This window comes from Sphaeramia orbicularis, chromosome 18, assembly GCF_902148855.1.
Source record: "Sphaeramia orbicularis chromosome 18, fSphaOr1.1, whole genome shotgun sequence".
In the NCBI taxonomy this organism is placed as follows: domain Eukaryota; kingdom Metazoa; phylum Chordata; class Actinopteri; order Kurtiformes; family Apogonidae; genus Sphaeramia; species Sphaeramia orbicularis.
Window position 1 is genome coordinate 36,461,616 of NC_043974.1, and position 22,541 is coordinate 36,484,156.

General features: G+C 34.3%; 1 protein-coding gene across 2 annotated transcripts; it reads left to right on the plus strand.

The window, feature by feature from the left end:
- Positions 1–181: 181 nt before the first annotated feature.
- On the plus strand, positions 182–21,525 carry fgb (fibrinogen beta chain). Of its 2 annotated transcripts, XM_030162640.1 has the most exons (14): positions 182–308; positions 9,224–9,406; positions 10,614–10,646; positions 10,745–10,851; positions 11,922–12,024; positions 14,565–14,633; positions 14,720–14,834; positions 16,472–16,578; positions 16,708–16,822; positions 17,040–17,159; positions 17,544–17,666; positions 18,625–18,719; positions 18,866–19,056; positions 20,863–21,525. In XM_030162640.1, exons 2-14 carry the CDS (start codon positions 9,326–9,328, stop codon positions 21,092–21,094), a joined length of 1,491 nt encoding a protein of 496 aa, XP_030018500.1. In that variant the 5' UTR covers positions 182–308; positions 9,224–9,325; the 3' UTR covers positions 21,095–21,525. The 2 variants fall into 2 exon arrangements, with proteins under 2 accessions (XP_030018500.1, XP_030018499.1); XM_030162639.1 differs by lacking the exon at positions 182–308 and having other exon boundaries at positions 9,036–9,406.
- The last annotated feature ends 1,016 nt before the right edge of the window (positions 21,526–22,541 follow it).

Here is a 22,541-nt window from a genome sequence, read left to right on the forward strand (position 1 = left end):
GACTTCAGTCTGACCCTGAAGGATCTCCAACATGACGACTCCGGATGATATGAATGTGAAGTCATCAAAGATGGAGTCACCCTGCGAGGGAAAACAGTGGTGCTGAAGGTCAAAGGTCAGAGGTCATGTGCGTCTCTGTCCTGTGTCTCCTCTGCAGACAGATCTCAGCTCACATATCAGTTTCCTCCAATAAGAGAAGATGAAGCTGAAGAAGCAGTTTGATTGATCTGTTGTGTATGTGTTTCCATTTATCAAGTCAAACTCCTAAACTGAGGCTTGATCTTATTCCTCTTGAATATATGAAACAGGTAAATACAACAGAAATATGCACACTTAAAACCACTCAAACTATGCTTTTAGACTCATTATTGTTTTTCTAGTGTTTTTTGTTGCTCTGTGATGACACATTTTTCACAGCAGTAGTCTGTCCTCCAAACCAAAGAAAATCCAAACAGTAAAATCAAAACCACTGCAGCAAAATCAGACAAATGAACAGTGTCAAAGAGGATGGATTTTACAACAGGATGATGATCTGAAACATATCTGTGAATCCACCATGGACGACCTCAGAGACTCCAGCTGAAGGTTTTGGAACAGACCTCACAGTCCCAGACTTGAACATCATTGAAAATCTGTGGGTAGATCTGTCATGGGGGGATTTAATGTTACCAAAGCTTCAGCTGTATTTAGGTATAGTTGGTGTCCATTTTGTTTTCCCCTTTTTTGTTTCATGGTTTGGCCAAGCAACTATATATGTTCCACCTTTGTCTCATTTTGGTAGGTCAGTTTTTGTCAGTTTGTTTGATGCATCAGTTCTTGCTCTCAGTCTTAGTTGCTATTATTTTTGTGTACAGTTCAGTTATGATGACCTTTTTTATATACTTAATTGTTAAAACGATCATTTGTAAAAAAAAAAAAAAATAATAATAATAATAATAATAACTAGAGATAACTCGGAGAGCACAGACCTCCGCCAAGGCTGATCAGTGGCCCCCCCCGTGGGCCCCCCCACCCTCGATCAGCACCAAAATTTAATCATTTCTTCCTTATCCCATTTCCAACAAACCCTGAAAATTTCATCCAAATCTGTCCATAACTTTTTGAGTTATGTTGCACACTAACGGACAGACAAACAAACAGACAAACAAACAAACCCTGGCAAAAACATAACCTCCTTGGCGGAGGTAATAATAATAATAATTTTGGGTGAATAAAAACCCACACTTGAAACTTGAATCCTGTCTCCTGGTAGTCTTACTGCTCGGTCCCTAACAAAGATAAAAGAGAACAGTAAAGCATCAGTACAATCATACAGAGACAGCACATATAATCCAAACACACAAAAGCAGCACATACAATAGAATCACACATAATACATCAGCACATAATCACAGACAGGGATGCAAACAGACATCACATATGGACAGACAGCATCCATGATCATGACACAAATAACACACAGCCACAGGTTAGTGTGTACAAGTGTAGTTGTCTGCAAACTGTGTTTTTAATTTGGCTGTAAAAGTAGAATATGTATGTGTATCTTTAATGTGGGTGGGAAGTGAGTTCCAGTTTTGTGTTGCTTTAACAGAATGAGAACTGACCAAATGTGCTTTTCCTGAATGGGACTGATAATTCACACTGTGTGGTGCTTCTGGTGATCTGACTAGTGTTATTACGTTGGTTTATGAATGAATTTCATGCTGTGACACTCGATAAAAGGGTCTGACTCATTACAGAGTGTGGAATTTTTACACATCACAATCGTGTCTTTTCATGCTGACAGTTTTTCCCCATATCCTATAGGACCCAAAGTTTTTCAGTCAACTATATTTCATACTGTAGGTGTATAAGTCAGTTATGACCTGGAGTAGATTGTGGTCAATCTGTACAAAATGAAGAATACACGTTAACTTGATATGTTGTTGTTGCTACTTCTGCATTTTCGGCATCTAGGGTTATCTGAAGATCCCAGTTAAAGTCCAACACATACTTGTTTTTGTGTTCTAATGTGCACAGAGATACTATAGAATGAAGATCATGTTGGTCTTATTTCTAACCCTTCTAATATGATATCTAACCCTTATTGTCCAGTCTCAAAAATCAACTCTTTTAATAAACCAAGTAGACTTTTTAGTCCCACCATATGAACATGTGTCCAGCAGATGGCACCACTGTTTCTGCCTGTGAACTTCATTTAGATCCAGAGGGTCACACAGCTCCATTTCCAGTTCTTGCTCAGAATTAATCCATTCCTTTCAGATCTGCTTCTCACAGAACAGATTAACGGTTACAACTGAGTCTGAGCATCCACAGAGTGGTGTTTACTGAAGATCAGCCACTGTTTCTGAAGTGAGGAACTGACCAAACTGGAGATCTGGTTCAAATATGAAACCATTTACACATTAGTGGAGCTGATATGAGCATGCTACCGCTTCTGTTCACACTGACTTTATCCAAAACCAGCCACAGTTTGAACAGGTGATCATTTAAAAGACTTCAGCACAAACTGATTAAATAAACAAGTTCTGGTTTTATTTCCTACATTTGTGCACTTTCAATTATTATTTGGTTTTTTGGGGAGCAACATTTTAAGACAGCAGTCATCTAACTCACCAAATCATCTTAAAAGTTGCTCATTTTTTATTTTAATTTAGAAGAATAATTTGTCCATTGTAAATCAGAATAATTGCTAAAATAATTTTAGTATTTTTAGTATTTATTTATATAGTTACAAGACTGTATTGGCATTAGTTGCAAAGAACAAGATGCATGCAGCAGATTTTGCAGAGGAGCTCATTTCCATCTGTTGTCCTGGACAAACAATCAACATAATAAAACATCACATGGAGACAAAGTACTAATATACAGAATGAAAACCATTAAACAATGACAGATATAGAAACATATGCTCAGGCTGAACGGTTCCACTCAAATACATAAAAAGGAGCTGACATTCTAAAAGTACAATAACATTTAACTAGAATTAGAATAAAATATGAAGGAAAGAAGAAGAAGAGAGAAAGAAAGAAAAATTGAAGACTAAATAAATAAATAATCATATAATAGCAAGCCAACCAGGGCCTGCTGGTGACATCAGCCATGTAGGCGGTTGCCTAGGACGCCATCCGCTATAGGGGGTGCCACATGGAGGCAAAAAAATAAATAAATAAAAAATAACAATAATAGTAATAATAATTATAGTAAATAAATAAACACTAGTACTGATAATTTGATCATTTCTCATTAACTGCCTTAAAAATTAAGAAATGAGGAAAAAAACACAAAACGCCCCCCCCTGTAATTTCTCAGGTGAACTCTCCCATACCGGTGCTCACTGCGCATGTGCGTGAGTGAGAGAGACAGAGCAGGGCTGATTGACAATCTCAGACAGGTGTTGAATTAAGCGTCCAGGTGAAGGTTGGAGAATTTCTCACCATGAAAAGGCCTTCCAAGCACTTGCTTCAGAATTTTGAAGCAGAGAAAAGAGGAGGTAGAAAAGTAATCCAATTATAGAGGTGTGTAACCTTTTATAATGGTAAAAAAATGTTTGTTGTTACTAACAACAGCTAGCTGAATTGAAATGTAGCACAGTTGGCTAATAATGGAACTGTAGATGATTAAGATATGAGATATCTGCTAAGGTGTGGTTTACTGCTGCTGAACTGGTTTATATATGTTTCTGTCTGGTTACCTCTGCCAGGAGGTATTGTGATTGCTTTGCTTTGTTTGTTTGCATGTTTATTTGTTTGTTAGCAGGATAACTCAAAAAGTTATGAACAGATTTTCATGAAATTTTCAGGAAATGTTGATAATGGTGCAAGGAAGAAATGATTAAATTTTGGTGGTGATCAGGGACACACATACACACACACAACAGATCTGTCTTGGCGGAGGTCTGCGCTCTCCGAGTGCTTTTCTTGTTTATATATGTTTCTGTCTGGTTTACTGCTGGTTGGCTGGTTTATATATGTTTCTATCTGGTTTATATAAGAGAATTTGACATAGAAATAGATGATATAGATTGGCTAAACATGTGGAAATTACATCATACAACTACTAGCTCTCGGACATGGAGGGAATTTGCCTGGAAAAATCTTATAAGATTTTTTATTCCACCCAAGTTTAAAAGTAAACAGTTCCAGAGGCATCAGGAATGTTGGAGAGAATACGGGGAGATGGATGTTGACCATTCTCATGTTTTTTGGAAATGTTCAGAACTTTCTAAATACTGGGAAATGATCTGCAATGTCCTATGTCAAGTATTAGGATACACAATTCCAAAGAAACCTGAAATTCTTTATTTATGCAACTTTGGTGATGGCACTGTACGTGAATACGATAAATATTTGGTAAAGCTGATGTTGATAGCTGCAAAAAAATGTATAACAAGGAATTGGGGGAAGATGAACGTACCATCAAAGGATATCGAGAACATATTTCTAATGGAAAAACTAACACATAGATTGAGACTACAAGAACCACAAATGAACAAAAAGTGGAAAAAATGGACATTATATAAGCACAATAATTGATAAGACTGTGCTACCCAGACTTATTTATGTTGTGTTTCTTTTTGTTGTTGTTCTTTTAAAACTAATAAAATATAAGTTACGAAAACAAATAAATACAACATTAAAAAAACAAAAAAATGCATATTTATAACTCCATCTGTACATCATTAAAAAAAAGCAGACAATAAAAACTAAAACAGTGAAATGGGAAAGAGAATTTGACATAGAAATAGATGATATAGATCGGCTAAACATGTGGAAATTACATCATACAACTACTAGCTCTTGGACATGGAGGGAATTTGCCTGGAAAAACCTTATAAGATTTTTTTTATTACACCCAAGTTTAAAAGTAAACAGTTACAGAGGCATCAGGAATGTTGGAGTGAATGCGGGGAGATGGATGTTGACCATTCTCATGTTTTTTGGAAATGTTCAAAACTTTCGGAATACTGGGAAATGATCTGCAATGTCCTATGTCAAAGTATTAGGATACACAATTCCAAAGAAACGTGAAATTCTTTATTTATGCAACTTTGGTGATGGCACTGTACGTGAATACGATAAATATTTGGTAAAGGTGATGTTGATAGCTGCAAAAAAATGTATAACAAGGAATTGGGGGAAGATGAACGTACCATCAAAGGATATCGAGGACATATTTCTAATGGAAAAACTAACACAGATTGAGACTACAAGAACCACAAATGAACAAAAAGTGGAAAAAAATGGACATTATATAAGCACAATAATTGATAAAACTGTGCTACCCAGACTTATTTATGTTCTGTTTTCTTTTTGTTGTTGTTCTTTTAAAACTAATAAAATATGTTACAAAAAAATAAAAACTAAAACATTAAAAAACAAAATTAAAAAATGCATATTTATAACTCCATCTGTATATCATTAAAAAAAACGGACAATAAAAACTAAAACGTAAAAAAACAGTTTAAAAAAAATGTATATTTATAACTCCATCTGTATATCATTAAAAAAACGGACAATAAAAACTAAATCGTTTAAAAACAGTAAAAAAAAAAATAAAAAAATGCATATTTATAACTCCATCTGTATATCATTAAAAAAAACGGACAATAAAAACTAAAACGTAAAAAAACAGTTTAAAAAAATGTATATTTATAACTCCATCTGTATATCATTAAAAAAACGGACAATAAAAACTAAATCGTTTAAAAACAGTAAAAAAAAAAATTTAAAAATGCACATTTATAACTCCATCTGTATGTCATTAAAAAAACAGACATTAATAAAAACTAAAACGTTAAACAGTAAAAAAAAAAAAAAAAGTATATTTATAATTCCATCTGTATATCATTAAAAACAGACATTAATAAAAACTCAAATGTTAAAAAACAGTAAAAAAAAAAAAAAAAAGAAGATATTTATAACTCCATCTGTATAAAATATTCATTCACTCTTATTGGTCCCACTGCAGTCTGTCACACACTCTGAGCATGTTTACAGTACATTACATTATGGCTACAGGTTTGGTTTGACAGTAGCTGTTTTTTCACCATGCAGGAGAATGTGTGATAGTTTGTAATTGTTAGTAGTTCTGTTGGTAATTTTTTCCACTGTTGCATGGCCACACATGAGAATGCTGAATTTGCAGATGCTGTTTTATGTCCTGACACCCAGAGTAAATGTGTACATGTTCTGTAAAGTCTTATTCATCTCTTATGGGGACACGCACACTGATCCACTCAAATGAAATAATCCAGTGACTCAGACATCACTGCTGTTTTATGGGAAACCTATATTAAAGGGATCTCTCTCGCTCTCTCTCTCTGTCTCTCATAGATGTATTACTTTGGTTTTTTCAGCATAATGTTGACTGTGCTGTCATAACACAACTCTCCATACCCTTTTGGACTCAAACAAACAGTTGCTTCATCGTCCTAATTTCCCGATAGTGACCGGTACAGATTCCCAGAAATAAAACCAGGATGGATTCATTTTTGTTTCTTGGCTGAAAACAAGCAAACTTTAACATTAAAATGAAAAAATGCATTAAAACACAGATATATTTGAGACGTTTAATAAAACACTCAAATTCACAGAAACAAAAAGAGGGAAGACTTGAACACACACGGTCTTTATGTGGCCATGATTTGCTTATAATATAATGTAATATACTGAAATATATAAAGTAATATTTATGCAAGTCCAAAAAAGTATGTAATATTACAATGTGTTACAATTGGAATTTGGAAATAGTCATATTTTATATATTAAAAAAATGCTATACTATACATATGACATATATGGATATAGGATTAACACAAGGTCTTTTGATACTTACATATTTTAATGATATAAAATGACAAATGACATTAAAATTAATTTGGTTTGCTTTGGTTTAGTTTGGTTTGGTTTGATTTGCTTTGGTGTAGTTTAATTTAGTTTGGTTTAGTTTGGTTCTCTTTGGTTTGGTTTGCTTTGCTTTGGTGTGGGTTGTTTTGGTTCACTTTGGTTTAGTTTATTTTAGTTTGGTTTAGTTTGGTTTTCTTTGCTTTGGTTTGTTTTGGTTCGCTTTAGTTTAGTTCAGTTTGGTTTGGTTTAGTTTGGTTTGATTTTGTTTAGTTTTCTTTGGTTTGTTTTGGTTCGCTTTAGTTTAGTTTAGTTTAGTTTGGTTTTCTTTGCTTTTGTTTGTTTTGGTTCGCTTCAGTTTAGTTTAGTTTGGTTTAGTTTAGTTTTCTTTGGTTTGTTTTGGTTCTCTTTAGTTTAGTTTAGTTTAGTTTAGTTTAGTTTAGTTTAGTTTGGTTTTCTTTGCTTTGGTTTGTTTTGGTTCGCTTTAGTTTAGTTCAGTTTGGTTTGGTTTAGTTTGGTTTGATTTAGTTTAGTTTTCTTTGGTTTGTTTTGGTTCGCTTTAGTTTAGTTTAGTTTGGTTTGGTTTAGTTTGGTTTGATTTAGTTTAGTTTTCTTTGGTTTGTTTTGGTTCGCTTTAGTTTAGTTCAGTTTGGTTTGGTTTAGTTTGGTTTGATTTAGTTTAGTTTTCTTTGGTTTGTTTTGGTTCGCTTCAGTTTAGTTTAGTTTGGTTTAGTTTAGTTTTCTTTGGTTTGTTTTGGTTCTCTTTAGTTTAGTTTAGTTTGGTTTTCTTTGCTTTGGTTTGTTTTGGTTCGCTTTAGTTTAGTTCAGTTCAGTTTGGTTTAGTTTGGTTTGATTTAGTTTAGTTTTCTTTGGTTTGTTTTGGTTCGCTTTAGTTTAGTTTAGTTTGGTTTTCTTTGCTTTTGTTTGTTTTGGTTCGCTTCAGTTTAGTTTAGTTTGGTTTAGTTTAGTTTTCTTTGGTTTGTTTTGGTTTGTTTTGGTTTAGTTCAGTTTGGTTTGGTTTAGTTTGGTTTAGTTTAGTTTAGTTTGGTTTGGTTTAGTTTATTTTTCTTTGGTTTGTTTTGGTTTGTTTTGGTTTAGTTCAGTTTGGTTTGGTTTAGTTTGGTTTAGTTTAGTTTAGTTTGGTTTGGTTTAGTTTATTTTTCTTTGGTTTGTTTTGGTTCGCTTTAGTTTAGTTTAGTTTGGTTTGGTTTAGTTTGGTTTTCTTTGCTTTGGTTTGTTTTGGTTCGCTTTGGTTTAGTTTAGTTTAGTTTGGTTTAGTTTCGTTTGGTTTTCTTTGCTTTGGTTTGTTTTGGTTCGCTTTGGTTTAGTTTAGTTTAGTTTAGTTTGGTTTAGTTTTGTTTGGTTTTCTTTGCTTTGGTTTGTTTTGGTTCGCTTTGGTTTAGTTTAGTTTAGTTTGGTTTGGTTTAGTTTGGTTTTCTTTGCTTTGGTTTGTTTTGGTTCGCTCTGGTTTAGTTTAGTTTAGTTTGGTTTGGTTTAGTTTGGTTTTCTTTGTTTTGGTTTGCTTTGGTTTGGTTTAGTTTAGTTTGGTTTAGTTTGGTTTAGTTTGGTTTTCTTTGCTTTGGTTTGTTTTGGTTCGCTCTGGTTTAGTTTAGTTTGGTTTGATTTGTCTGCTTTGGTTTGGTTTTGGTTCACTTTGGTTTAGTTAAGTTTGGTTTGGTTTATTTTGCTTTGCTTTAGTTCAGTTTGGTTTGTTTAGTTTAGTTTAGTTTAATACAGTTTCCCTGGTTTGTTTGTGCATCTATGACTTGCTTTGTTTTTTCAGAGAAAAATCGTACACACCGTTGAATTTTGAAATTTCACAAATATGTTTCAATTAATTCAATAATCATAATTTTAATAAACCCATGTAAAGAATACGTATGTAAAACAAAAGGGTTTCGATGTTTTGCATTGTGTGAAATTATTCAAGGCTAAAGCGTTGTATGTTATGTTTTGTGTAAGAGGATGGAGGTTGGAACACTTGTTGAATATGTTAAATATGTGCATCCACTTTTCGTATATCCACATTGTATAACTGAAAAAAATAAGAAAACAGTAAATAAGGTGCTAACAATAATACAAAAAAAAAAAAAAAACGTATTGTTTGTAGATGTCATTTGACTTGTTTGTTGTCGTTTGTATCTATAGATATTTTTATATATACATTCATACTGTTATTGTTGTTATTTCTATATAGACATTTTTAAAATATCCTTTTACTTTTATACTTTTTGTGGTTGTTGTTTCAGCTGGTTTCATACTAGGTTACTGAACTTGACATCAGAAATGGTTAAAGCGGTTACACACATGTCAAACACACTTTGTACTTGTCCTCACGCCCTCGCTCAGTGACTCAGGAGGGTAAACTGTCCTCGCAGGTGTTGACTAATGCCCACGGACGGACAGACAGATGGACGGACAGAGGATAAATAGGAGCTGAGGTCAGCTGTGAGAGCAGAAGGTTGAAAACAGACTAAACTATGAGGACGTTGCTGTTGTTGTGTCTCTGTGGCTTCGCCGCCTGTGCACTGGATACTTTAGATTATGACGACTACGACACGGTGAGTTTACTGGGGTTTATTTCTTTATTTTTATAATAGAATTTTTTAAATAATGTTGATGTTTTAGTAAATTATAAGGAAAAAATGGGCAAATACCAGTTAATACATTTACAGATTGCATGTAATAGTCACATATAAAAATAAAATAAAAAATACCATTTTTATAAAATATAATACAGGGTGGGGAAGCAAAATTTACAATGAACATTTAGTTGTTTTTTCTCAGCAGGCACTACGTCAATTGTTTTGAAACCAAACATATATTGATGTCATAATCATACCTAACACTATTATCCATACCTTTTCAGAAACTTTTGCCCATATGAGTAATCAGGAAAGCAAACGTCAAAGAGTGTGTGATTTGCTGAATGCACTCGTCACACCAAAGGAGATTTCAAAAATAGTTGGAGTGTCCATAAAGACTGTTTATAATGGAAAGAAGAGAATGACTATGAGCAGAACTATTACGAGAAAGTCTGGAAGATACTATTAAAGAAGAATGGGAGAAGTTGTCACCCGAATATTTGAGGAACACTTGCGCAAGTTTCAGGAAGTGTGTGAAGGCAGTTATTGAGAAAGAAGGAGGACACATAGAATAAAAACATTTTCTATTATGTACATTTTCTTGTGGCAAATAATTTCTCATGACTTTCAATAAACTAATTGGTCATACACTGTCTTTCAATCCCTGCCTCAAAATATTGTAAATTTTGCTTCCCCACCCTGTAGGGCTCCACAACTATGGCCAAAATGATAATCGTGATTATTTTGACCAATATTGTAATCACGATTATTCATCATGTTAGGGAAAACATCTGTATTTTTATTGCAATACTTTTAAACAAACAATATGTGAACAGTTTTCCGTGCAAAATGAAACTTTAAATAAGAATAAATGACAAATAATAATGATAAAAAATAATAATAATTTACCCAATGGCTAAAATTTACTTAGGGGGTCAAATGAGTGGCAAGAATAAATAAAGAGAATAAAAATAAGAGAATAAAAACATTTTCTATTATGTACATTTTCTTGTGGCAAATAAATTCTCATGACTTTCAATAAACTAATTGGTCATACACTGTCTTTCAATCCCTGCCTCAAAATATTGTAAATTTTGCTTCCCCACCCTGTATTAGTAATAGATTACATTATAAAACATTGAGATTAACAATACTAATAGAAACTTCTATTTCTTCAATACAGGATGCCAAGAAGCAACCCGCAAATAATGGATCAGTACGTAGAATATGTTAAAATTTATTCTTACTCATATTATTTATATGCATTTGAATATGTTTTTATTGATTTGCCAATTTGCTTTTTCTTTTTTTCAGGACCAAACAGTTGGTGTAGATGCTCGTGGCCACCGTCCATTGGATCGGCAAAGAGAACGTTACAACCCAAACCGTTATGTCCCACCTCCGGTCAGCGGCGGCAGCAGGTACATCCATAAAAACATACACAGAAATGGAAACACAGGACTCCTACATGTTACAGAATAGGAGTAATGACCCATACTGAGGGATGTGAACATAAAATCCACAGCAGACACATGATGAGGACTATTCCCTCAAAAGTCTTCAAAAGAACTTCAGTTTTGTCATTGTTAACCCATAAAGACCCAGTGCTACTTTTGTGGCAGATCCCAAATTAATTTTTCTCTATATTAAACCTTTCTTAAGTGATTTATCACCATTTATTGTAATATTATCCTCTGTGTTTTGCATTTTACCAGCGAAAATCTGGTATTTTTATTTTTTTATTTAATTCACTGATCATGTAGATGTTCATAAAAAGCTGAGGGTTATTTTATCAGAAACAGAGAAAACTGAAGAAAAACAGACTTTTCCAGCAAAGATATCATTAACTGAACATAAACCAAGTGTGTCCATCCACTGTCAGTGGTTTTACTGGTGAATCAATGTTGTAGAAAATGACAGTGTTTCCACGTTCACTACGGAGCCTCTGAACATGCATGAAAAGACGACAAACTGTATTTTACACCAATTATTTACATGTTATTGATAGAATTTTTTTTAATTTTTTATTTCAAATATGCAAAGAAAATAAGACAAAACAAAGCAAATTAAGACATAAACAAAATAACATTATTCTAAACTGTTTAATACCTGTTGATCCACTAATTCTTTTTGTTTTGTTTTTTATTTTGAACATGCAAAGAAAATAAGACAAAACAAAGCAAATTAAGACATAAAAAAAATAACATTTAAATGGACAGAATCTATGTGCTTGAAGATAGATTCTGTCCATTTAAATGTTATTTTATGTCTTAATTTGCTTTGTTTTGTCTTATTTTCTTTGCATGTTCAAAATAAAATTTAAAAAAAATTTTTTTTTTAAAAAGAATTAATGGATCAACAAGTATTAAACGGTTTAGATCAGTAGATGGTTTTGGTCTTTATGGGTTAAGCTGCTGTTTATGTGTGTGGCTAACGTTAGCCTTAGCTCAGAAGATGACGAATGTCAAGGGGTATTTGTTGGTGGTCTCAGGTACCGTGGACGCCCCTCCACCCCCACAACAGGAGTCGCACAGGTGGAGGAGAAGGTGGAGCAGCCGGAGAGTGGAGGATGCACCCACGCCTCAGAAGAAATGGTAGGACACCACCACCGCCACCACCACCACCACCGCCACTGTCAACAACTAAACAGACACTTACCATACACTGAAAAAAATTGGGGGTGTTATTTACTTCGGAAAACTTAGGAAAGTATTTGCACTTAGAATTATAAGTAAATTCTACAAGGGCGATTATCAAATTAAACTTTACTTATGGATATACGTTTATTTTACCAGCAAACCTCAGGTAATTTACTGATAATTATTAATATGGTCGTTGAATTTGACTTTTTTTTAAGTTTTACTTCGACTCTGACTGCTTCAAACTGAAAAATGCTAATGCTAATACATCTAAAGCTAATGGCTTTTCAAGGTCATTAATTAAATACTGTGACATTTTGGTAGAACTAAGTTTTGGGAGAGTGAACATTGGTCGCACTTCTCGCATATCAGTACACCGCACTCTTCTGGAAAGCAGTAGTAATACTCTCATTCACCCTTTCATACATGACGCCCACATTTTTGGACACATAGTTAAAGCTCACTTTCCAAAGGGTTATAAAGGCAATATTCTCCCAACCACATGGGGGCAGTCTCTGTAGACCCGAAGCAATACAATGAAAAAAGTATGATCTTAGTTTTAGAATTTGGACTGCTCTGTGATCTCATAAAGTTAACCTCCTAAGACCCAGCTATGGGTTTTCTGTCCACATTGTGTGGAGTTTCACAGCTTTATATAAAAAAAAAAAAAAAACAGTCCACCACAAAGGACATTCCATAAAAATAAAAAAGAAACATGCATCTGAAAAAATTGTTGCATCATGAAGTTTCCAATGCAGGCAACTTGCACTTTCCTGGCTGTCAGTTAGATATCTTCTTAATAAAATCATATTTAAGAAAAAAAAATCAAAATGCATTTCAACTTTAGGCTAATTTTGAGTAATAAAATAAAACTTTAAAAAAAATCTAGATACTTTTTTTCACAATTCATGCATGAAAGGGTTAAGCAACATATAATAAACAGATTAACAGCATAGACTCTCTGACAGCAGCACAGAGCGTTCAGTCATGGTGTCAAGATACTCAGATACTCTCCCCTATAGGCAGAACATGAGTCATAGAACTACAGAACACAGAACAGCAACTGGGTTTTAACGAAAATTTACAACTTGCTTGGTAGCGCACCGTCTCATGACTCTGTGACACTGTAAAGTATGAGTCACATGACTTGGCACAAACTGCCCCCATTATGATCAGTGTGGCTCGCTCCAATACTTTTCAAACTTTTATTAATGGACAATATATAAGTAACATTTACACATTTTACATATTTTTTCTGCAGTTTAAATTACCTCTTAAAACTTACTTGGTATTTCTAGGTTCATGTGTAATGACTATAACCTTTGAATATTATGTGAAAATACTTCATACAACTTACTCTTCCCACACAGTTTATTTATTTAGTTTTACTTGAATAATTCCAATTCTCACTGATACTTACAATTAGAAAATAAAAATTGTGACAGTTAACTTAATAAATATTACTACACCAAAAAATTATTTTTTTCAGTGTAGATATATAAAGCAACATATAATAAACAGCACAGACTCTCTGACAGCAGCACAGAGCATTCAGTCATGATGTCAAACTGAAATATTCCACCCAGTTCACTCAGATACTCTCCCCTATAGGCAGAACATGAGTCATAGAACTACAGAACACAGAACAGCAGCTTGGTTTTAACGAATATTTACAACTTGCTTGGTGGCACATCGTCACATGACTCAGTGACACCGTAAACTACGTGAGTCACATGACTTGGCACAAACTGCCCCCATTTTGATCAGTGTGGCTCGCTACAATACTTTTTCTAACTTTTATTAATGGATAATATATAAGTATCTTTTACACAACATTTTACATATTTTTCTGCAGTTTAAATTGCCTATTAAAACTTACTTGGTATTTCTAGGTTCATGTGTAATGACTATAACCTTTGAATATTATGTGAAAATACTTCATACAACTTACTCTTCCCACACAGTTTATTTATTTAGTTTTACTTGAATAATTCCATTTCTCACTGATACTTACAATTAGAAAATAAAAATTGTGACAGTTAACCTAATAAATAATACTACACCAAAATTTTTTTTTTCATTGTAGATATAAACAGAGTTATGGTGCATTCCATTTGAATTCAAAAGTAGGCTGAACTTAGCCAACATCCAAAGGCTGTTCTGAACACCAGGTGTCTGATTAAACCTGTTTACTGTTATGGTGTTTGGACCTCCATAATAGAACAGAATCTGTGACTCCTGCACCAGCCTGTTTGATTGGCAGTGGCTAACCTAAGTACAAAGGCTATTGCTAATGGTTTTCCACCTGGTGGTGCTGGAATGCAGTTGACTTGGCAGAGTAGTCGACAATAAATTTGATTCTCTTGACTTTTCATATTGTGGGAAATCATTGGCTGCTAAAGGATTCAAAACATCACACATTATATTCAATGTTTCAAACCCATTTCTACTTGTGAACAGCAGTTTTAACCTACGGTGTCGTTGTTATTGTTCAGGGTGTGTTGTGTCCTAACGGCTGTGAGCTGAAGACGATGCTGCAGAAACAGGAGAGGAACGTTAAAACGGTACAGAACACCTCAGGACACAGTTTCATGTACGGAAAGGCATTCTGACAAATGAAGTGATGACCTCTTGTTTTTGTTTGTGGCAGGGCATTAATGTACTGAAACCTCAGGTGGACGAACTGGTTCGATCTTCCAACAACATCTACACGTACGTCACCTCCATGGAGGTCTCTCTGAGGGAACGCCAGAGGATCATCAGGGGTACGTGTCTGTAATGTAGAATAATTAGGGATGGAAGAAAATATCAGTTCTGCAATATATTGCAATACTGCATTGATATTAAAAAGTACTGTTTCGATAATTTTAGGTATTTATTTAAATGTAGACATGGCAGAGGTTCATTTTTGTTTTTGTTTTTCTTATTATTTAACACTTTTTTTATTAAATAATGGTTATTTGAAGCATCCTAAAAGCACTTTTTACTGTCTGAGAGTGGCAGATGTTAGATTCAAGATTTAAGATCCTTATTTATCATGTGTGGATGACGTACAATTACAGTCACAGTGAAATGAAATTGCAACAAGCACCCCTGTGCAAACTGTGCATAGCAATAATAAGATGAAATATACATAAAATATATAAAATATAAAATATACATATGGACATGTAAGCAAACATAACCAGCAAATGTTAGTTCCTTTGTTGGGATTGCACAAAAATAATGTTATGATATTAGTTCTGAACTAATAGAAGATAAACATTTGAGCAGGATTTTAATCTGTGACATCTGTAAAACATAATTTAACTTTTACATTTTTTCACAGGAAAATTTTGTAATATAGCATTAGTTCCTGTTGTGATCAAATAAGAATGTCTTTAGTATTTGCACATTTTTCTGGTGTAATTCAATTCTTCCAGGAAATAATCTTTTAAAAAACAACAAAACAAACAAAAAATCACCTTGTTAACAGTATCATGATATATGGTGATATATCGTATCGTGGCCCTAGTATTGTGATTTGTATCATATTGCTAGATTCTTACCAATACACATCCCTAATAACAATGTATTTGGCATTTGTTGTCTGGACCGCATTAAATAGTGCTGCAGGAAAAAACTAAATTTCATCCTTCATTTGGGGTAAATTTAGCCTTTTTGAGAAATTTCGAATAACAAAAAGAATCAGTTCTAATATTGTGAGCTTTTAACCCTTTATAGAACACTCATAGAAATATTCTGAAATTCACTTATCAGTTTTGTGAAATTTTTCTAAAATTTCTATTATGTAGAAAATCAAGGTCAATGAAGTTACCATAATTGGTTCCTTACCTGTAAGTGTCAAAAAATAAATAGCAATAAAAAAAATGCAACAAAAACTCATGTAAGGTGAAAGGAACATGTATTTTAGAACATGAGAACATGACTTTTCAAACATTAGACCAACATAAGTGCTGCTCCAGACCCCTGTCCACATCCACATTCTCCCTTTAAACATCATTCCTTCCATTAGTACCATTACTTCATGGTACCGAACAAAGCAGGTCCACTCACTGTTCATGCAGAGGTGGACCTTACAGACCCTGGAGACCACATTGGACCTGAGATTATTGATTCACTATCTTCACTGGAACTGTTGCTCTCACTGTCTTGTAATGTATTCAGAAATTACCAAAAATAGTCACTTCCCCAATAAAGGGTTAAGTCAGATGAATGATCAACTGATATTTATATGATTAAATCCAAATTAATGGTTCAATCTTCAGACTAACTGATATGTTATTGTTATAGTCCTTCTGAGTGTAAGCCGATAACCTGCTTCCATGTCAGTAACAGGGAAACTTTAGTGAAGTGGTTGAAATGCGATGTCATCGACCTGTTTTCCCGGTCTTCGTCTTAGATAATAACAACGTGGTGGGTCAGTACACCGAACGAGTGGAGGAACAACACACCTACATTAAAGAGACCGTGGACACCATCTTCCCCTCAAACATCCGAGTCCTTCAGGTCAATATCAGTTCCTCTGCTCCTTCTGTTTACAATGAATAGTTTTGTCAAAAAAAAAAAAAAATATTGATTACAAAAATAACCAATAGCTGCAGCTCTAAATGTGGTAAATATGTCATGTGACTGTAGGGGGTTGTGGATAAGATCCGTCAGAAGATCCAGAAGCTGGAGGAGGCCATTAATACTCAGAGAGCACAGTGTTCTGAACGCTGTACGACCAAGTGTCCCATCCCTGTGGTGTCTGGTGAGTTGTTTTTTTCTGGTTTTTATTTTAGTAGAAAATATTACAGTTTTTGAGAACCAGCAGGTCGACATATTCACAATCACTTTGTAAAGATTACTTGATGAATAATTGATCTACAGTTGAGAACATGAAAATGATCTCAATCTCACTTGGCTTTGTTGAACTCTGCTTCTTTTTCTTTTTCTTCTTCTTTTTCTTTTTCTTCTGTCTGATCCAGGTAAGGAATGTGAGGACATCTACCGCCGTGGAGGCAGAGACTCTCAGCTGTACCTGGTCCACCCGGACACTTTCTACCCACCATACAAGGTCTACTGTGACCAGACCACCCAGAATGGAGGTGACAACACGCTCAGTCCAACAGATGACAATATTCAACTGAGCCATCCATCCATCCATCCACTCGTCCATGCATCCATCCATCCATCCACTCATCCATGCATCCATCCATCCATCTACTTGTCCATCCATCCATCCATCCATCCATCCATCCATCTACTTGTCCATCCATCCATCATCCATCCATCCATCCATCCATCCATCTACTTGTCCATCCATCCATCTACTTGTCCATCCATCATCCATCCATCCATCCATCCATCTACTTGTCCATCCATCCACCCATCCATCCATCCATCCATCCATCCATCCATTGACTTTACTGCACCATTTTTCCTATTTAGAACACAATGCCAACATATCTGTGTGTTTCCTCTATGTTTAGGATGGCTTCTTATCCAGAGCAGGCTCGACGGCAGCGTTGAATTCGGTCGCCGCTGGGACAGTTACAGACGAGGATTTGGAAATATCGCCTTTGACATTGGCAAAGGTTACTGTGAGACTCCAGGTGAGATGCTGTTTCTTATATACAGTCAACGCAAAGGTCTCACCTTGAAGATAACATATGACCTTAATCATTAGAAGATGGTGTTGGCCGGCTTAAACGTCCCGAAAAACCTCAAGGAAAACACACAACTAGCTTAGATACTGCAGGAATACACATCAAAGCTTTAAAATTGGCACACCTGAGTGATCCTTACACAACAATGAAAAACAACTTATTGGGACTAAATAAAACTTTAGTAGTTATTTAAAACTTTTCAGAGACACGCTTTTTTTTTCTGTCAGAGGTCTTTTCATTAATAACAGAACATGAATAAGACATTCACCATACAGGAAGGAGATTTTTGATTTTCTAAACAACATCCACCCATAACAAAACACATAATCCTACCCAGACATGAACCGATACAAACAACCACTGAAAAAATGTATGAAAAGACAGAATGAAAATTATTTAAAAAAAAAATATTAACCATGTTTAAACAGTATTAATAAGTGCGGTATAAAAGAACAATATTAAAAAAAAAGACAATAAAATCAGAGACACTAACAATTAGGAGGACAGCCTTAGTACCTCAACTACTACCACCTAAAAACCCACTGAAAACACCCAAAAAGATTGACTTGTAAATGTCTTATCAATTAACAAAACAATTTTAGTGTTGAAACACCCTTAAAAACATTTAATATCCTAGTAATTATCTAGAAAATGACTACCTCTACGACCACAGACTATTGGCAGCCACCTGAAAAAGCCATGAAAACACTGACACACACTAAAGGAGCGCTGATCTAAAATAGTTAAGAGACATATTAGAGAATTTCAAAAAACTTACAGAATTTTTTTCTTAGAACTGGAGACCACTAGAAAAAACTGTGAAACAACCAGAAACATCTCAGAGTACAGTTGATTACGTGGGTAATTTGTGTTTATTGTTAATTAATATGTTGAATATTCGTAGGTGAATACTGGCTGGGGAACGATCGCATTAGTCAGCTGACAAAGATGGGTCCCACCGAGGTTCTGATTGAGATGGAGGACTGGACCGGAGCCAAGGTCAGTCCCATTTACTGTCATCCACATTTATTTGATTATTGTTTGATGTCAGTAGCTCTTTCTTTGCCATCTATAATAAACCAAAAAATTTGTAATTCAGTCTAAATTTAGGATGATCCCATGCATTGTGCTCTGTTCGTTCTCAGGTCAGCGCTCAGTACCAGCAGTTCACCATCCAGTCCGAGTCGTCCAACTACATCCTGTCAGTTGACGGTTACTCCGGTAACGCTGGGAACTGTTTCCTGGAGGGATCCTCAGAGCTGTTTGGTGTAAACCGCACCATGACCATCCACAACGGTATGATGTTCAGCACCTACGACAGAGACAACGACAACTGGTGAGTGTTCAGACATCTGTGTATTTACAGGAAAAACAGCCCAATTACACATGTCAGCATAAATAACACTGAAATAAAAGGAGGATTAGTCTGAGCACAGTAAAATAGTCATGACTTTGCCGAGATTGGTGGATAGAAATATATTATACTGTTAAATGTCATTCAATAAGCCCTTATATAGAAATAAAATACAGTATGTACGTCACAGGTGTCAAACATACGGTTCACGGGCCAAAACGGGCCCACCAAAGGATCCAATCCGGCCCATAGGATGAATTTGTGAAATGCAAAAATTACATTTGAAGATATTATGAATCAAGGATGTCTAAATCATTGTAGTTCAGGTTCCACATACAGACCAATATGATCTACAGTGGATCAGACCAGTAAAATACCATCATAATCACCTATAAATAATGTTTCCCTTAGATTTAGTGTAAAAAAGTAAAATTACATGAAAATATTTACATTTAGAAACTATTCTTTTACAAAAAATGTGAATAATCTGAACAAATGTGAACAACCTGACATGTTTTAAGAGAATTAGGTGCAATTTTTTCAATATTCTGCCTGTCAATAAATGTTTTGTGTATTGCGTAAATTATAAAGAGAGGCATAATATTGTTAATAATGCACTTATGTTTTTTTTTAAGACATTTCAGGTTGTTCATGTTATTTACATTTTTAATGGAACTTTGTAGACGTAAACATCATTATGTCATTTTACTGTTCTCCACTGTTATTCTTTTACTGATCTGGCCCATTTCAGGTCGTACTGGGCTGGATGTGGAACCTAAACTAAAATGAGTTTGACACCCCTGATGTACATGATAAATAAATGAATTTCATATGATAGAATTTAGCGTTTTTCCTTTTGAAATAATTGCTCAGATTTTTTAATTTTAACAAATGGAACAATTTTATTTTCTCCGCAAGGCCATTTAAATGTAAAATATATACATTTGATTAGATTGGATTAGATTAGATCAAATCAGATTAGATTTGATTCGATTCGATTTGACTCGATTTGATTAGATTAGATTAGATTCAATTAGGTTAGATTAGATTCTATTAGATTAGATTCTATTAGATTAGATTAGGATACATTTGATTTGATTCGATTCGATTAGGTTAGATTCCATTCAGTTCAATCAGATCAGATTAGATTTGATTAGATCAGATTAGATTCGATTAGATTAGGTTACATTAGATTAGATTATTTTAGATTAGATTAGATTACATTAGATTAGGTTAGATTAGATTAGATTTGATTCTATTCAATTTGACTCAATTAGATTAGGTTAGTTTCGATTTGATTAGGTCAGATTAGATTAGATTCAATTAGAACAGGTTAGATTTGATTCGATTTGACTCGATTAGATCAGATTAAGTTAGATTCGATTTGATTAGGTTAGATTAGATTAAATTAGGTTAGATTCGATTTGATTAGATTAGATTTGGTTAGATTAGATTCGGTTAGATTACATTAGATTCAATTAGGTTAGATTAGATTCTATCAGATAAAATTTGATTAGGATACATTAGATTAGATTTGATTCAATTAGATTAGGTTCGATTCAATTCAATTAGATCAGATTTGATTCGATCATATTAGATTAGATTAGATTAGATAGAACTTTATTGATCTGTTGGGCAGAATCCTCAGGAAATTAAATTCACTTTTTGCCGTATACTGTAGCTGTTTTTTTCCTGTTGTCATTCCAGTTGTGGACTAAATAACAAATCCAAACCTCCAACCTCTTTTTCTCACCTTGTTGTGTCCGTTTCTCCGTCCGTCTCCATCAGGAACCCCGGTGACCCGTCCAAACAGTGTTCCAGAGAAGACGGAGGCGGATGGTGGTACAACCGCTGCCACTCGGCCAATCCCAATGGCCGTTATTACATAGGCGGAGTCTACACCCGCGACATGGCCAAACACGGCACCGACGACGGCGTGGTGTGGATGAACTGGAAGGGAAGCTGGTACTCGCTCAAAGCCATCAGCATGAAAATCCGGCCGTTCTTCGCCTCCAGATAATCACAATGAAGCGCTGACACATATAACACACAGGAAACTGACAGAATAAAGGAAAATGTTATTTTAACTGGAAACCATTAGTAGAGAGAAAAGCATCAGACCTAAATCTTCCTATTTACAGACTGTTATTTCGTAAGAGTTTAAGGGAGTAACTAACATGTCAATTATAAAAGAAATGTGACGTTAAATTATAGCTGTACGTCAAAGTATTAGCAGTCGCAAAAGATTACAATTGAAAAGATAAAAGCAGTAGTTGCAGGTTTATGCTTTTTTTTTCCAGGCAGTGATCTGTATGTTAGTGGATACATACATGAACCTACATTTGACCAGTTTGTGCATGAGCATGTTGTGTTATATGTGTCGTCTTCAGTGTGAACTAAAGGACGAGTTGATGTCAACCGTCCTCCGCTACTCAATAAACATATTGAGGAACATAATGTGTGTCATTTCGCTGTCATTATTTCAGTGCAAATCGGAAAAACAGGAGAGAAGAAAGGGTGAAGAGCTGAATCCGTGTATCATTCGTTCATTCGTTTTTCAATTTAAAACCAAAAATCAAAAGACAAAAAAATGGCTGTTTTTTTTTTTTGTTTTTCATTTTCAAAACCAGAATGAAAAACGGAGAACGGTTCGTTTTTCTATTTCCCGATTTTGTGCTCAAATGAAAAATCGAAAAAACGGATAACGACCGTTTCATCCGATTTTGCTATTTTCAGTATAGTTAAGTTGTCTGACCCGGAAGTAGTCATTACTAGGGAAAAAATAAACAGAATTTTCCAAATTAATGAGATACTGTTTTCTGAAAAAATTTAAATTCAGCCGACTTTCCAGCCAATTAATTTTTTGTGTGAATGCAGTACGCTTCCGTACGTATCAAACAGCTGCTTGATTATAGCAAAATATTCCTCCAGTCCGGCCATGATTCTGTTTGTTTATTTTTTCCCTAGTAACGACTACTTCCAAGTCTGACAACTTAAGTATATTGAAAATGGCAAAATCGGATGAAACGGTCATTATCTGTTTTTTCCATTTTTCATTTGAGCACAAAATCGGGAAATGGAAAAACGAACTGTTATTTTTCATTGTGGTTTTGAAAATGAAAAACAAAAAAACTAATGTTTTTTTTTTGTTTTTTGATTTTTGGTTTTAAATTGAAAAATGAATAAACGAATGACACAGACTGAGCTGGATCATGTAGGAATCTGTGAAGTGATTGGATGTGGATTCAATTACAAAAAAAAATTTAAAAATTAAAAAAAAAGTGGATTCAATGTACTGGTCTACACAAAAAGAGACAACTGAAATAAAAGATTTCAGGAAAAAAAATAATTAGAAAGTGCTTAAATTAAAAAAGAAGTGAAGTGTTAAACACTGAGTTATAGCTTTATGTATTAATGTGTTGTCTTTTTATCTACAATGGGTAAGTGCAGGAATAAAGTAAAAAGGT